Source organism: Podarcis muralis, chromosome 8, assembly GCF_964188315.1.
Source record: "Podarcis muralis chromosome 8, rPodMur119.hap1.1, whole genome shotgun sequence".
In the NCBI taxonomy this organism is placed as follows: domain Eukaryota; kingdom Metazoa; phylum Chordata; class Lepidosauria; order Squamata; family Lacertidae; genus Podarcis; species Podarcis muralis.
The window spans coordinates 23839851-23854667 of NC_135662.1; the positions used below are offsets into that span (position 1 = coordinate 23839851).

Below are 14817 nucleotides of genomic sequence, written 5' to 3' on the forward strand. Positions count from 1 at the left end.
CAAAATCCCCCTCTTACTATAGATTCTTAAACATCTGTAACAAATACTTGTTTTGAGAGTGCTTTACATTTGTGACATCTGACCTTTTGCCGTATGCACCACAAAATTCAAGTTTCAAATACCATGCAAGCAGGAAATATGATCATTCCAGCAGTAGCCATCTGCATGGTCCAATATCAAATATTAGTTCTGGGTTGCACAAAGTCATGTGTTACAAATCTGTTTCTGCAGCTTCTATAATTAGTTGTAATTTGCTGCTTCTAAAATGTGTTTCTTATGGGACATCTGGCCTTGAAACGTCTACCTTTTGCATTGAAAAAAAATACTTAGTGTTCTGAATATTTTAAATACATACATATACGTGTGTTTGTGTCACTGCATGGGTGGCATAACTAGGACCAGACTTCTTAAACAGAGATTTATATCATTATGCAGAAATACTAAATAATCTAAATGTATGCAAATTATGTTTCAGAGATAGTCAGATTTTTCCAAGCTAATTATTAAACAGGAGCCTGTTAAGGAGATTAGAGCATTGTATGCAGCAGCACTGGTACTTTGTAGATAATACAAAATGAATAAAATGTACACATATATAGTACGTATAGATGTATTTATTTAGTAGTGCTCCTAATTTTTAAAACGGAGAGCAAAATACTGTTGTGCCTAGTAGCGCAACACATTTTTCACTGTAAGAAAATGAAGGCACTGTGCTATGCGCTCCAAATATACTAGTGCATAAGCACTTAGATGAAGATAAGTGCTTTCCTGTATCTCAGCACAAATCATAAGCGTATCAAAGCATTTAAGAGCCATCACAAGCACATCAGGTATCATCAGCCCATTTGTAGTAGAGTTTTATGGTGATACATCTTCATACCTTTCATATAATCTACCTACATAAATTTTTCTGCAGAAGGTGAGAAGAACCTATTTGCTACAAGAGCAAATAACTTATTTGCTAAACGATGGGCACACAATAGATATTTTTGTCCAAGTACAGTATGAATATCATTTCTGAAATCAATTCATCTCTAGGAAAAATAATAGCAACTCTATGCTGAACTTTCTGCACTTTTACCGTTCTCAGTATGAAGGACAGAACATAGCAATTTTATACACTAAACTCATGCAATGGAGGAGAACTCTAACTGAAGAAATTCCCTTCCTAGTCATGTGATCATTTTGGTTTTACAGTTCAAGAGGGAACGCGGTGGCAATTTCTTAATCAATGTACACAATGTGCCAACCCAACCAAAAGAAGTACCAGTTCTCACATAGCATACAAATGTGGGCAATTTCCAGCCTCAGGTTACAGACGCTTCGGGTTGCGCGTTTTCGGGTTACGGACACGCCGAAACCCGGAAGTACCGGAACGGGTTACTTCCAGGTTTCGGCACTTGCACATGCGCAGGAGCAGCAAAGCACACTTTGCACATGCGCAGAAATGCCGAATCGCAACCCATATGTGCACAGACGCGGTGCTGCGGGTTGTGGATGCTGCGGGTTGCGAACATGCCTCCCACACGGATCACATTCGCAACCCGAGCATCCACTGTACAAACCAGAGACTGAAGAATAGAGAATATAATGGAGTAAAGAGATTTAATAAACCAATTATTTAAGTACACAATCAACTAGATGCCAGGTTGATTCTAGATGCTGAGAGTTAGTTTTAAAGCCTAGGTGTAGAATATTTGAAGAACAGTATTTCAACTGCCTTCTAAAAATTAGTGGCAACAGCTGAGAATGTTGCCCTGAGATTATCGAACCATCTCCCACAAGAAATTGCCAAGTCTAGCAGCACAGTCCATTTCAGGGACTTAAAATATTTTCATTCAGAGTAATTTTTGACCACTAAATATACCAGTTATAGCTGCAATCACTGCTTGTCATTGCTGCTTCAAATGATTACTTTTTATTTCACTGGGGTTTGTTTTGTTTTGTTTTTTTGCAATATATATGTATCTAACACAGAAACAGGTATAAAACAAACTTGGACACAATTATATCAATCCAGTAAGTAATTCATGTGTCCTTGAGGATACTGCAACAACCTAACGGTGTTTTTCTATGTGCCACAATGTATAAGTGAATAGCATAATCTAGAAAAAAGGATTCAAACTGTTTCTGGCTTAACCCATCCCTTTGCTTTCTTTGTTTGATTAGCCAGATTTCCACATTAAGTGGCTCCAGAGGTGTTTAAACTTCCCGGAAATACTGGAATTTTGTAAGCCTTTCCAGTTGGTTGCTATTGTAGAGCTTGCTGCATGGAAGGAATGCAAGTCTTTGTGCAAGACTTTAAGCACCTGAACGCTTGCACTTTTTGCCTTATCACTGCATCCATTTCAGAATATACTCAAAACTCCCTTGGGGTGGAGAACCACCACTATGAGTGAATGAACATTTATTTTTGTTTTTATTATCTGTCTTGAGACTATTGCATTGAAAGGCAAAGTAAAAAATGTTCTAAGTAAATCTGTGTGGAAAGCTAATCTTCAAAGACAAAAGTATTTTTCAGCGCATATGAGGCATAAGAGTGATTTGGGGTTCTGCTGCCAACAGTGTCTGGCTGGTTGAAGCTCAAAGGCAGAGCATGAAAGCAATGGCCTTTCTCCATTAGTTCCTAGCATCTGTTTTTTTAGTGGTGTACCACCTTGAAATGGGACGCGGGTGGCGCTGTGGGTTAAAGCCTCAGCGCCTAGGACTTGCCGATCGAAAGGTCGGCGGTTCGAATCCCCGTGGCGGGGTGCGCTCCCGTCGTTCGGTCCCAGCGCCTGCCAACCTAGCAGTTCGAAAGCACCTTCGGGTGCAAGTAGATAAATAGGGACCGCTTACTAGCGGGAAGGTAAACGGCGCTCCGTGTGCTGCGCTGGCTCGCCAGATGCAGCTTGTCACGCTGGCCACGTGACCCGGAAGTGTCTGCGGACAGCGCTGGCTCCCGGCCTATAGAGTGAGATGAGCGCACAACCCTAGAGTCTGTCAAGACTGGCCCGTACGGGCAGGGGTACCTTTACCTTTACCTTACCACCTTGAAACTCCCTGTTAGCCATTTTTTATCTTTTATAAATCAGGGGGTGGGGAGATAATGAATGTAATCAAAGCTAGTGGCCATTGTTATACAGTGGTACCTCGGGTTAAGTACTTAATTCGTTCCGGAGGTCCGTACTTAACTGTTCTTAACCTGAAGCACCACTTTAGCTAATGGGGCCTCCTGCTGCTGCCACACCACCGGAGCATGATTTCTGTTCTCATCCTGAAGCAAAGTGCTTAACCTGAAGCAGTATTTCTGGGTTAGTGGAGTCTGTAACCTGAAGCATATGTAACCTGAAGCATATGTAACCCGAGGTACCACTGTACCTTAAGATGGTGAATTCCAGAGATTAATGGCAAGTCTGTGCAGCGGGGAAATGAGAGGTACGGGGAGGAGAGGGTGGACGTTCCATCGCACGAGCGTAATTCCTTCTGCTGATGGGACAAGTTAGTTGGATACCACCCAGCATCTCTGGGATGCTTACAAGCAGGGAATGAAGCCAAGAGTCTTCCCTCCACCGCCCCACTCCATGTCTTGCATTCAGAGATGTACTGCGTCTCAACACAAAGTTTCCCTTTACTATTGTGGGTTACAAAAATCGATTGTGTGGGCAGAACTGAAGAAAGAAGGGGTTTTGCATAGCAGAACTGAAGAAAGATATTAAGGGAAAGGTACTTTCCCACTTTTGAAATGTACAAGAGACCTCTGATCTTAAACTTCATTAAATAAACACAATTTTGTGCATTACTGGTTTAAACCAAGCTCACATGTTGTTCCACTCCTTGGCCACCTTCTTTCATAATCAGTATTTTTTTTATTTTTTTTAACCCTTTAATAATTCTTTATCACTGTGCCAAAGCACATGTTCGTAAGTTTAGCAGCTAGGAGAAAGTAAAACTTGGGCTACTACACAACACCAGAATCTATTTCACTATACAGTGGTAACTCGGGTTACAGACGCTTCAGGTTACAGACACTTCAGGTTACAGACTCCACTAACCCAGAAATAGTACCTCGGGTTAAGAACTTTGCTTCAGGATGAGAACAGAAATTGTGCGGTGGCGGTGCAGCAGCAGCGGGAGGCCCCATTAGCTAAAGTCAGGTTAAGAACAGTTTCAGGTTACGAACGGACCTCCAGAACGAATTAAGTTCTTAACCCAAGGTACCACTGTACTGGAAGCCGCCCAGAGTGGCTGGGGCAACCCAGACGGATGGGCAGGGTACAAATAATAAAGTTGTTGTTGTTGTTGTTGTTGTTGTTGTTCCATCTCAACATCCCTCCCATCCCTTCTACACATTCAACATCTTATTGATGGGAAAGTGTGTTTTTTTTAAAGGAAAAAACTCAACTATGAAGATCAATTCCAGGATGACAAAGAAGAAAATTGAAATAAAAATTAAAAGCAAAATTTAAATGTGGTAAGTACATTGGTATGAAAATATTGAAGCACGATAATAAAAAACTACTAGTTTCCCTACATCACTTCCTCATTTTGGAAGGATGCCAGTACTCAACTCCAGCAATGAGATCCAGATTTTTAGTTAGTAGAAAACTGGAACAATTATAGCTAGTCCAAAAGATCACTACAGCAAGAAACACATTTCACCTTCTTCAAAGATTCAGTGGAATCAAGAAGAAACTGAGCTTCCAATCACAACTTGACTGCAATAGAAAGTGACTTTCAGGAGGAAACCTCATAAGGATAAGATGAGCATCATGGTAGCCTTTTGCTAGGGAAACTAACCATGTATCCAAGTTCCTGTAAAATCCAATAAGTTCATATATACTGTCTTTTTAAAGACTGCATGTTGTTTTCTTACCTGGACTCCATCCTTCAACTTCAAAATGCACTCCATTGTATTTATTGTAATCACAACTGGCTCGGAACCAAGCTTTGTCCATGGTACGTGGATGCGCAGTTCATGAATGTGTCCGCTTAAAAATGTAAATGGTAGTTTCAGCTCCTTGAAAACAAAAGTCATATCAAATTACCAAGCTAGCTATTAAAAACAAAATGAAATAAAACGAGCAGCTTGAGCATGTAGTTACAGTTATCCAAATGCAATTTATCAAGATTTTCTGCTGCAAGCTGTCTGACATAAATTTTGGTGCACTTCAAAATAGTTTCCCGGATAATGGGGAACTACCTCATTCATATAAATAAACCAAGAACATAACCAATGTGTGTCAAGTTGCATCTATTCTGACACATCACACACACACACTGCATTCATTCATTTGGCTTTTATTCAGTTCTAAGCTTGAAGACTCATTGAAAAAACAAGCACAACTTATAAAACATAAAATCCATAAACTATATACAGTTAATCCAAACTTCAAATAATAAAAATAATAATTTCTTATTTATACCCCGCCCATCCGGCTGAGTTTCCCCAGCCACTCTGGGCGGCTCCCAACAGATTAAAAACAGAATAAAACATCAAACATTAAAAATTTCCCTAAACAGGGCTGTCCTCAGATGTCTTCTAAAAGTCAGATAGTTATTTATTTCCTTGACATCTGATCGGAGGGCGTTCCACAGGGAGGGCCCCATCACCGAGAAGGCCCTCTGCCTAATTATCAATGGCCACTAAAATCCAACAAAAATAAATGAATGAATGAAATGGTCTTACACTGCTAATCTACCACACACACACATGACACTCAAAGGCTTACAGTAAACTTGAATAGGAATTCTCAAGCTAGGAAGTGGATCCTGAGGTTGCCTTCAAATAAACATTTATTATCAAAGTTCTATGCCACCCTTCCTCCCCAAGGAGTTCAGAATGCTTAACAGAATTCAAAAATACACTCAAAACCATAATTAAAAGATCAATTAAAATTTTGTATCTAAGTACAATATAAAAACATAACACAGCTTCCTCAACCATGTGCTAAAGATGAGATGCACATCTTTCATTGACATTTGAAAGCCATCAAGGGAAGGGAACCACCACACACCTCCAGGAAAGGAGTTCCACATACAGGGCATTTGCCACAGAGGAGTCCTTGCCCCGTATAATCAGCACATGGGTTCATCCCCATCAATGGGAAATGCAGGGCTTTCCTTCCAGATTTTAAAAGCATGGGCTTGCTACAATTATGACACCAAGTTTGAAGCAAATATGAGCAATTTTGCCTTCAAAGTGCTACATAAAGTACAGTGAGCTTCTGAGTGACTTACTTGTTTTATCAGAAATATTTATAACCTGCTATTCATTGAATATTTTCAATCCAAGAGTGCGGAAACAAAAGAACAAAGTAGAAAGGACATACAGAAAAATATAACCATGTACAGCAGTTACAAAATCATATCAACACGCCCAGTAAACAACAAACAGTTCCATGATAATGAAAACAAAGCAACTGCAGTAAGGGCAGCAATTACAAATGTAAATTTAATAAAATAACTTGGGTAAAACCCAGCAAGAAGTCCCCACTCTACTTTGTGACCTTTGCGCAACTTAACAACTTTCACCCCTCTCTCCAACTCATCCAGGACCTTATCCTGAGTGGTATGAATCATCGCCCACAAGTATAAACAGCAAAGATCTCCCACTCCTTTTCCATAGTAGAAACAGAACACACACAAAAGAGAAAGGTGGCAATATGCCACAGCTGGTGTTTCTCTCCTCTTTCCGAGGTCCTGACAAAACTCACAGGCCTTGATACCTGTAAGGCTGCTAAGAAGATTCCCTCTTTGTCAGTCTTGCCACCTTTAACAGTTTGTTCCAGTTTTAACCCTGCCTTCCAGAAGAGGAGGCAACCTTTTCCTGTATGCTCTACTCTCCAGTGACTAAAATAAAACTTCAGAGGTAATTAAATCCGACTTTCCACCATGCTCCTCCTTGGAAAGCTTCATACAATATACCTATGGCTTCGGCAGTAGTCTGACTCCTCCTTACTAGTCAGAACAAATAGCATTCAGCATCCTCCACAATTATCTATCTTTATTACCAAACATGATTTAACCAGACCATTTGCCACTAAAAAAAGTTCACTGAGGAGGCAACAGTTGTGGGATAGGTGTTTTCAATGTTGCCACATGGTAGGCATGATTATACACCTTCACTGCCTGGCTGTAGCTGCTCTGAGATGTGTACCACCTGAGACCTAGCCATGAACTGGGCTGATTTATTGCTCCAAGATCCATCTTAATGGGTCCCGCACCTCCACAGGGGGAGACAGCCACAGCCAATCCAAACCTCACCAGTGAGTGATTCCACCCACAATAGGGTCAAACTCTGCACAACCACTGGATCATTCCAAATTCACTCTGTAGCAAATTCCAGATCAGTTGTCAGACATGCAATATGTGCTGCGTCAATGGTATACTGAGACAGCCCCACAAATTGTTAAGGTGGCCATAAAGTTCTGAGGTGGTCCTAACAAGGTGGACTCAGTTTGAATATTAAAGACCACCCCCCAGGAGCAACCGCCCTCCACCCGCTGGATTGGTGCCACACCAAATACTCAGGCAGGACAATCTGAGTCAGGTGAGGCCCAGATAGCTCACCCAATAGGTTTCAATAATGTATAACAAGTCAGCCCCTTATTTCACAACTGTGTCATGAATAAGGGATGTTGCACTGTGAATTGCATGGCACATTTGCAGTTCACTTTTGACATATAAAAGGAACTCCAGACAAGTCACTAACAACAGACATTAGAAGCTACTGTATAGCCAAGCCTAGGGGAAACATTATATTCTGATGCTACATAAAATTGCCTTGATCCATAAGCACTCTGGCATATACATGAACTGCTGTTTGTTGAATTAAGTAACAAGAAGCTGAATGAACAAGGAATCATCATGCATGTACTCAAGATGCAATGCCAATTAGAAATGGGATATACTTCTACATAAAAGCAGTTAAAATAATTAAAAACATGTTAACATCTGTATGTCAGGGACAGGGCAGGCTTGCCTAAACAAAAATGATTTAAGCAGGCACCAAAAACGGTACATTGAAGGAACCTGCCTGATAATCAATCAATGTCATATGTTCTTAAACATAGACTGAACAACCATTCAGGCAAGGGTGTGAGTGTACACATGCACAGGCCACTGTGTGTGTGTGTGTGTGTGTGTACACACACATACACAAACACACACCATCATCCTTGCACAGTATTCCAGCAGCAGTTTGTGAGATAGCACCATGGTGCAGGGGACAGAAGTTACTTTAGGGGCTACTGTTCAATTTTGTTTTTATGAAAAGATGTGCAACTGTTTCTCGAGATCAGGTTCAGGTCCGCTGTGTTTATAAGCTAGGTTTTAAGATATATAGGTTCCCATGAACTACTACTATTGTGTACAGCGATTTCACAACTTTTGAAAAGATAGAAGATTCAATGCCACTGTCCTAATGCTTCAAGAGGAAACACAGGAGCTCAGCCTTCATCAGGGTAGAGAATAGCCGTGAAGAAAACACAGAAGTGGATAATAGAAAGCTGTTGAAAGTTTGAAAACAACTTGTTTGCCTTTTATGACAGCTGCCTGACTCACTCTTTGTTGTATAAATACAGGTCGGTGTTTTTTCCAACAAATGTTTTCAACTTAACAAAGTGAAGTTGTCAAAATGTAGAATCAAGTCAGATGTCAAAAGCTGACAACCCAGGAGACACCACTTAAAGCTGCAATCCAATGCACTTTTTTGAGAGCAAGTCCACTGAACAACAACTTACTCCTGAGTAAATGAAACATCTGTTTTATATGCTCTCTTTTGTTTAGATGAAGAGAGCTTCTTCAATATGCTGACCGAAAGTGCAAAATCGCCAAGAATACATATGTCAAAAAAAGAATATAGTCCAACATCTTACATTAGAATTTATCTTTATTAAGTATGTTGATTGATGCTACATAGAACAAATGTGTACATCCATTTTAATGACAAGCAAGTTTAAACAGATACATCATACCCACATTCTTTCTAAAACTCATTTCTAGGTCTAGAAATATGTTCAATTTAGCCAAACAATTTGAGAATCCTTCAGAAGTTATTATTTTAATGTTTATGCTAGAACACAGAACATATTCCTCAAAAAGCAGCCTCCTCCTTAGCCTCCTCCACACCATGTGTGACACTTGATCTTGAATCTTTTCTCAATTTCAAAAGCCTTTCTATAATGTAGCTCTACTGTAGCTCTTTATATTGTGTTTCAGATACACCAATGTGTAGCAATTTTAAACTTCATAAACATTGCTCAACAAAGGTCATTTTCATCTATTAATCTTTTTTACTTCCATATGAGATAAAAAAATATTCCTCATTTTAATCACATGAATATGATGTAGACATATATATATATTATTTATAAGACCATTTATAAACTTCTAGCTCATAAAAATATATCATGGTTTTGTTAGAGCTCTCCCCAGATGCATTTCAAACACATGGGTCAGACTAGAAACGGGGATGATGAGAGTGGAGGCTAACATTAATCTACAAATGGCTGTCATTGAATCTGCTCCCCCGAGGAATAGCCCCACTGATCCTCTGCAACCAGTTCCAGTCAGGATGGCAGACAGCAGTCCTGAACACCCTTCAGAAACTGGGTTTTGCCCCTCAAGCCTTTCTAAGACTGGCGTTGGACCAAGCAAAAGTTACGGTTAGGCAAAGAATCATAGACACCGAGAGACAACAGGACTGCTCAAGGTGCCCATACTATAAAATTGGAGAAATTGAGAGATATATAGCCACACCGGCAGCAAATCTCCTTTCTCATATCCAAAAATGCAAGAAGGGCTTTTACTTTCGCCAGAAGCTCAGCTCTGCCCTCGCTGGTCCTGGAAGGATCCTTTTAAAAAGTCCCATATGCTCAGAGTCTTTGCGCCTGTTCATTGGGGGATATAGGAAGTCCAGAGCACTTATTTTTTAGATGTCCCTTTTATGAAGAGGCACGTAGTGAGACCATTGATCCCCTGCTGATGAGGCTCACTGACCTCCCGGAAAAGCAAAAATTCGACCTTTTCCTGTTAGGCACAGATCATAAGACGACCCGGATGGTCACCAGATTCTGTGTACAGATTTGTAGGCGCAGACTATCCCCCTATTCAAACTAGTTTGTTAAGAAAATCCCCAAACTCTGTTCCATGGTTGATTCTGGATCATTTCTCTGCGGTAACTTATCTTATAGTTTATAAAGATCTATACACTTATCACATTTATAAATTTTAAATTTACTGTTGTACATTGTTTTAAATGTTTGTTTTCCTTCTGGGATTGTACCCCCAGGTGTGTTTTATAAGCTGGTCTCTGACCGTAATAAATTATCTATCTATCATGGTTCTGTATTAAAAAATAATTAAAAATCATAAAATTCTAAAAATCATAAAACACAGAACACATGACCAACAACAGTGAATCAAATTAATTCTCGAAAAAAAACACTTGGCAACAGGAAAAAAACCCTAACAGTAATTAGATAAATGTACAAGGAAAGTATGCCAAAGCAAGTGTTTTTATATTATAAAGGACAATTATAAAAATGCACAGTGAGGCAGAAGTAATATCCACTGACAGAGTTTATTCTCCAGAGCAGTGTCCGACACTCCCATTGTTCTAGGCACGTTTTGCGACACGGAATTTCTGAGCTCTGGGCGCAGTACTGCACCTAATATTTCAGATTAAAACTGCCACTGTTGGTGCTGAGGGTGTGGGAGGAGAAATTCCTCCTCACTAGGCTTTCGATAGATCTAGGGGTCGTCTTATACATGGGAAAATATGATAGGTCTTAGGTTTGCAAACTGGACACTCAAGGTGGGTGTCTCTGCCATCAGTTGTATAAGCTTTAAATATGTATTGTTTGTGGTGCCAAAAAAGATATATTTATATGAAGGAAAGGGGGTATAGGGAGAATCCAGGGCTTGTCTGCAGAGTGGAAGAATAGGAGGACCATTTTTTTCCTCCCACTTCCAGCCACTCTCCGAATACTGGAGAAGAGACCCTATTAGGGAGACGGGCAGGGGAAGCATGGCTTTGTTTTTTGCAGGCTTCAGATAAGGACTAAACCATGTGAAAAATGAACATACGTTTTCAGCCTCAGTTCATTCATTGTCAGCTTTGTATTCTTGTTATAAAAAAGTGTGCCTAGACAATCCATTGTTGCGCCCATAACCTAGGTTTAAGATACCATTTAGCTTCTAGCTTTCATATATCAGTTTCTAACACTGCTCCAGAGGAAAGACGTAATGTTCAAGATTTGCACACATAGCAGGAGAACCACGAACAGTCATCCCTACATTTCTGTGTTATGATGCAACAATTCCCACATCTGAGGATTTGCAACTTGCCTCTTCAGCAATAGAACTGCTGTACCAAAGCAAGCAACAGGTGCAGGTATGGTTCTCCCCTGTATACACCATAGCTGTCAACTTTTCCCTTTTCTTGCGAGGAATCCTATTTGGAATAAGGGAATTTCCCTTTTAAAAAGGAAAAAGTTGACAGCTATGGTATACATACATTGCATCACTGGATCCCAACCAAAGTTATTTTCCCCAAGACAACAAGATGCAACATCAGTTACAGAAACAAGATGTTACAGACATTCAACACAAGACTGTAGTTATATTGTGCAAGTCTTTTCTGTAGAAAGTCCATTTTATCTTTTCAACACAATATTCAGAAGAGAAACAACTTCAATTAGCAAGTTTCAGCTGAAAATATGTAGGGGAATATAAAGTGTGTCTTTTCAAACAACTCACCGCAAGGAAGACAACTTCAATTGGCCTATAGTGCTGTACCACAATGCTTCTTGTGTACTGAGCGACAGAAGATTTAAGTACAAAGGTACTTGATGTTTGTGGGAAAGAAATGCCGCCAATATAGAATTAGGCAGCCTGATCTGAGCAATGGAGGGCCTTGAGAGAGGAATGGAGGCCAGGCTTCACAAACATGGAAGAAAAATATTTATAAAATACCTTCATGCATTAACATAGAAAAGTATGCCAGAGTAGTAAGGCACCGTTTGCACCCTAAATTCACATGATTTTACTCCTGAGAAACATGGAATATACACGTCTCAATAATGCTAAAAAAGGGTATCATTCACCCAAAGTAAATTCAGGACAGCTTATTTAATGTTACATTAATTTATTTGAGTTAAGCACAACGAACAACATACCTGTTCAAGTACATCAAGTTTTAACTCAAGCTTGCTAAGAACGACATCTCCTCCCCAGAGTGATAGCTGTAGATCAGAAGGCTTCAAGTTCTTAATGTAGCGATTCACATAGCTCATTAGAATAGGAGTCACATACGACTCAAGCATTGTGTCTTTGTTGATGGAACCTTTAAAAAAGAAAAGAAACTCATGTTATATCTTCCTAGTATGCATAAAAATACTGTAGAAAGCAAACTTACTGCCACTGGCAGAAACTTTCAAATCAGAGTACTGTACTTGGATTTAAACTGATGCGGTTTAACAGCCATGCATCATTCAAATCATATGCATTCCAACTGAGAAGACCCACTGAATTAAGTGAGGTTTATACTAAGAACAGCAAATACAGGAGACTTCCAGTAAGCATTCACAGGCTTAGGCTATCGTAGCAGGCCCCTTTAAACTTTGTATCTTAGCACTAAAGTATACCTACAGATGACTGAACACAATATTCACTTAAATAATGTTATTCTCTCTCTTAACTAGTTTGCAGCACAAGCTGTTAAGCAGCAATTCCAAAGCTGTAAGTTTTGTAGCTCACGTAATCTCACCACCAGTTTTTGTATCACTTCCAATGACAATTTGCAGCCCAAATATAGTAAGTTTTGTATGCGGCCCATAATAATAAAACAATGCATCTATTGTATCAGTTTAAAACAACTCCTTTTAAAGTGCCTAGTAGGAGGGAACAAATCTGAAGCAACACATGCAAACATATATAATAATAATAATAATAATAATAATAATAATAATAATAACAATAATAATAATAATAATAATTTATACCCCACCCATCTGGCTGGGCTTCCCCAGCCACTCATTGGGTTTTTGCTATGTTTCAGGTTTATATATTTCACCAATTTTACAATCATTTTAACATTTTGAAACTTGACCTCCTTCCCCCTCTTTCTGCGGTTCCTTAAATTTATTTTTAATATCTTCTGCATATCCAAAATAACTTAATTTCCTCATTTATTCACCTACTTTAAATATATACCGTACTCTTATCAAACTGCAGGTTACTACAATAACAATGCGTTGGTTCTGTTTAGGATGAAGAACATATGGGATTATTGTAATGTCCCAAACGTTCTTCATCCTAAACACAACCAAATGCATTCGGCACACAGCGTCACAGGTGACAGCTGTAAGCTATTTTGCTATTCTCTCTTAAGGCCAACACCACCACACAAACTTCAACCTTGTTGAAACGCGACCCAAACACGGGAAGCGCCCAACTAGCCAGGTGTAAACTTTTAGCAGTTTCTTCCACGTGGGCTCCGGGAGGGCAAGTCGCCCTGCGCGTGTTCTGCCACGGGGAACCCAACCCTTGAATCTCACGCCCCCAGCCCAGGCTCAGGACCCTTGACTCTCTCCCACACGCCTCTTCCACAACTTCTCCCCGCCGCCTCCCTCCTGCTTCAACGCCCCCCGCGAGGCACCCCGAGACCCCCCTCAAGCTGAGCGCGCGCGCCGCCCTTCGCCGCCCCTCACCCTACCGCGGCCTCGGCTTCCTCATGGGGCTTCTCCTTCTCCTGCCCGGAACGCAGCTAGCAGCTCGCCGGCGGTGGTTCACTCCCCGCGAGGCGCCCCGTCGTCCGCAGCCCGGCCCTTCATGCTCAGCAGCCGAGGAGGCGTCGTCGCCAAGGGCCAAGCGAGCCTGAGGTTGGTTTGTTTGGTCGGCCGCCGAGGCAGTTCCGGGTTCCAGCCTCACAACAACCGCCGCCGAAGCCGCCGCCTCCCTTTCGCCGGACGCATTTGGCGGTGACACCATCCGGCGGGAAGCTTCCGAGAGAGAGGCTTCAGCCGGGGACGCGAAGGGCTGCGGGAGAGAGGGAGGGAGAGGAGGCGCGCGGAGCTCCCGGCGACGGCTTCCTGCCCGGGCCTGAGGCTGTGCAAGGCGGGAGGGAGCGGGGAAAGGAGGGGAAAGTGCTGTCTTCGTTGGCCACCTCTCTTAACTACTTCTTCCTATCTCTTGGATGTGCCCTGGGCTCCCTCGCTGGCGCCTTTTGTCGGCTTTTCCCACGCGCTGCCCGCACAGCCTCGGGGAACATAGTAAAAGGCTCCGGTGGTGGAAGGAACTTCCTAAAGAGGCTCTCCTGACCCCTGCACTGTGGTCTGCCTAGAGCCGCGGGAAGACTTTTGAAATACACATACACCCCCCCTCCTTTTTGATTACGCGCATTTAAGTACCTCCTTTTGGTAATCCTCATAGAACTCTAGCCCAATGGTTGCCATTAATATGATCCCGAATTGATTTTAGAATGAATTGATTGTGATTTTATGTAAATTGAGTTATTTTTACTGTTAGCCACTCTGAACCCAGCTTCGGCTGGGGAGGGCGGGATATAAATAAATTATTATTATTATTATTATTATTATTATTATTATTATTATTATTATTATTATTATTATTATTATGTAATTGACCCGCATTACTTTTCCATGTGCTGGTTTGTTTAACTTGATTTTATGCAGTTTTGCACTGGCTTTTGGCTTGTTCGCTGATGAGGGTTTTAGGAAGGAAGGAAGTTTAGGAGTGAGTCTCCGTAACATACATAGTTCTATACACCTCAGTCATGTTCCTCCTTGTGCACCTGTTGCCTAAAGATCCCCA

The 14817-nt window shown here is 41.1% G+C and overlaps 1 protein-coding gene across 11 annotated transcripts in view; it reads right to left on the bottom strand.

Moving 5' to 3' along the window:
* VPS13B (vacuolar protein sorting 13 homolog B) overlaps window positions 1-14272 on the bottom strand; it is a 357629-nt gene extending 343357 nt beyond the window's left edge. For 4 of the 11 annotated variants that reach the window (XR_013393870.1, XR_013393871.1, XR_013393872.1 and 1 more), the window contains exons 1-3: window positions 13700-14271; window positions 12162-12328; window positions 4856-4999 (exon numbers count right to left, since the gene is read on the bottom strand). Coding sequence is in view for 7 of the 11 variants with exons in the window: in XM_028736405.2 (XP_028592238.2) it covers window positions 4856-4999; window positions 12162-12308 (291 nt within the window). In the remaining 4 variants the exon portion in view is untranslated. Of the gene's footprint in view, window positions 1-4855; window positions 5000-12161; window positions 12329-13699 lie in introns of all 11 variants that reach the window. The other 7 variants (XM_077932818.1, XM_077932820.1, XM_077932817.1 and 4 more) reach the window with 2 other exon arrangements.
* Between the last annotated feature and the right edge of the window lie 545 nt (window positions 14273-14817).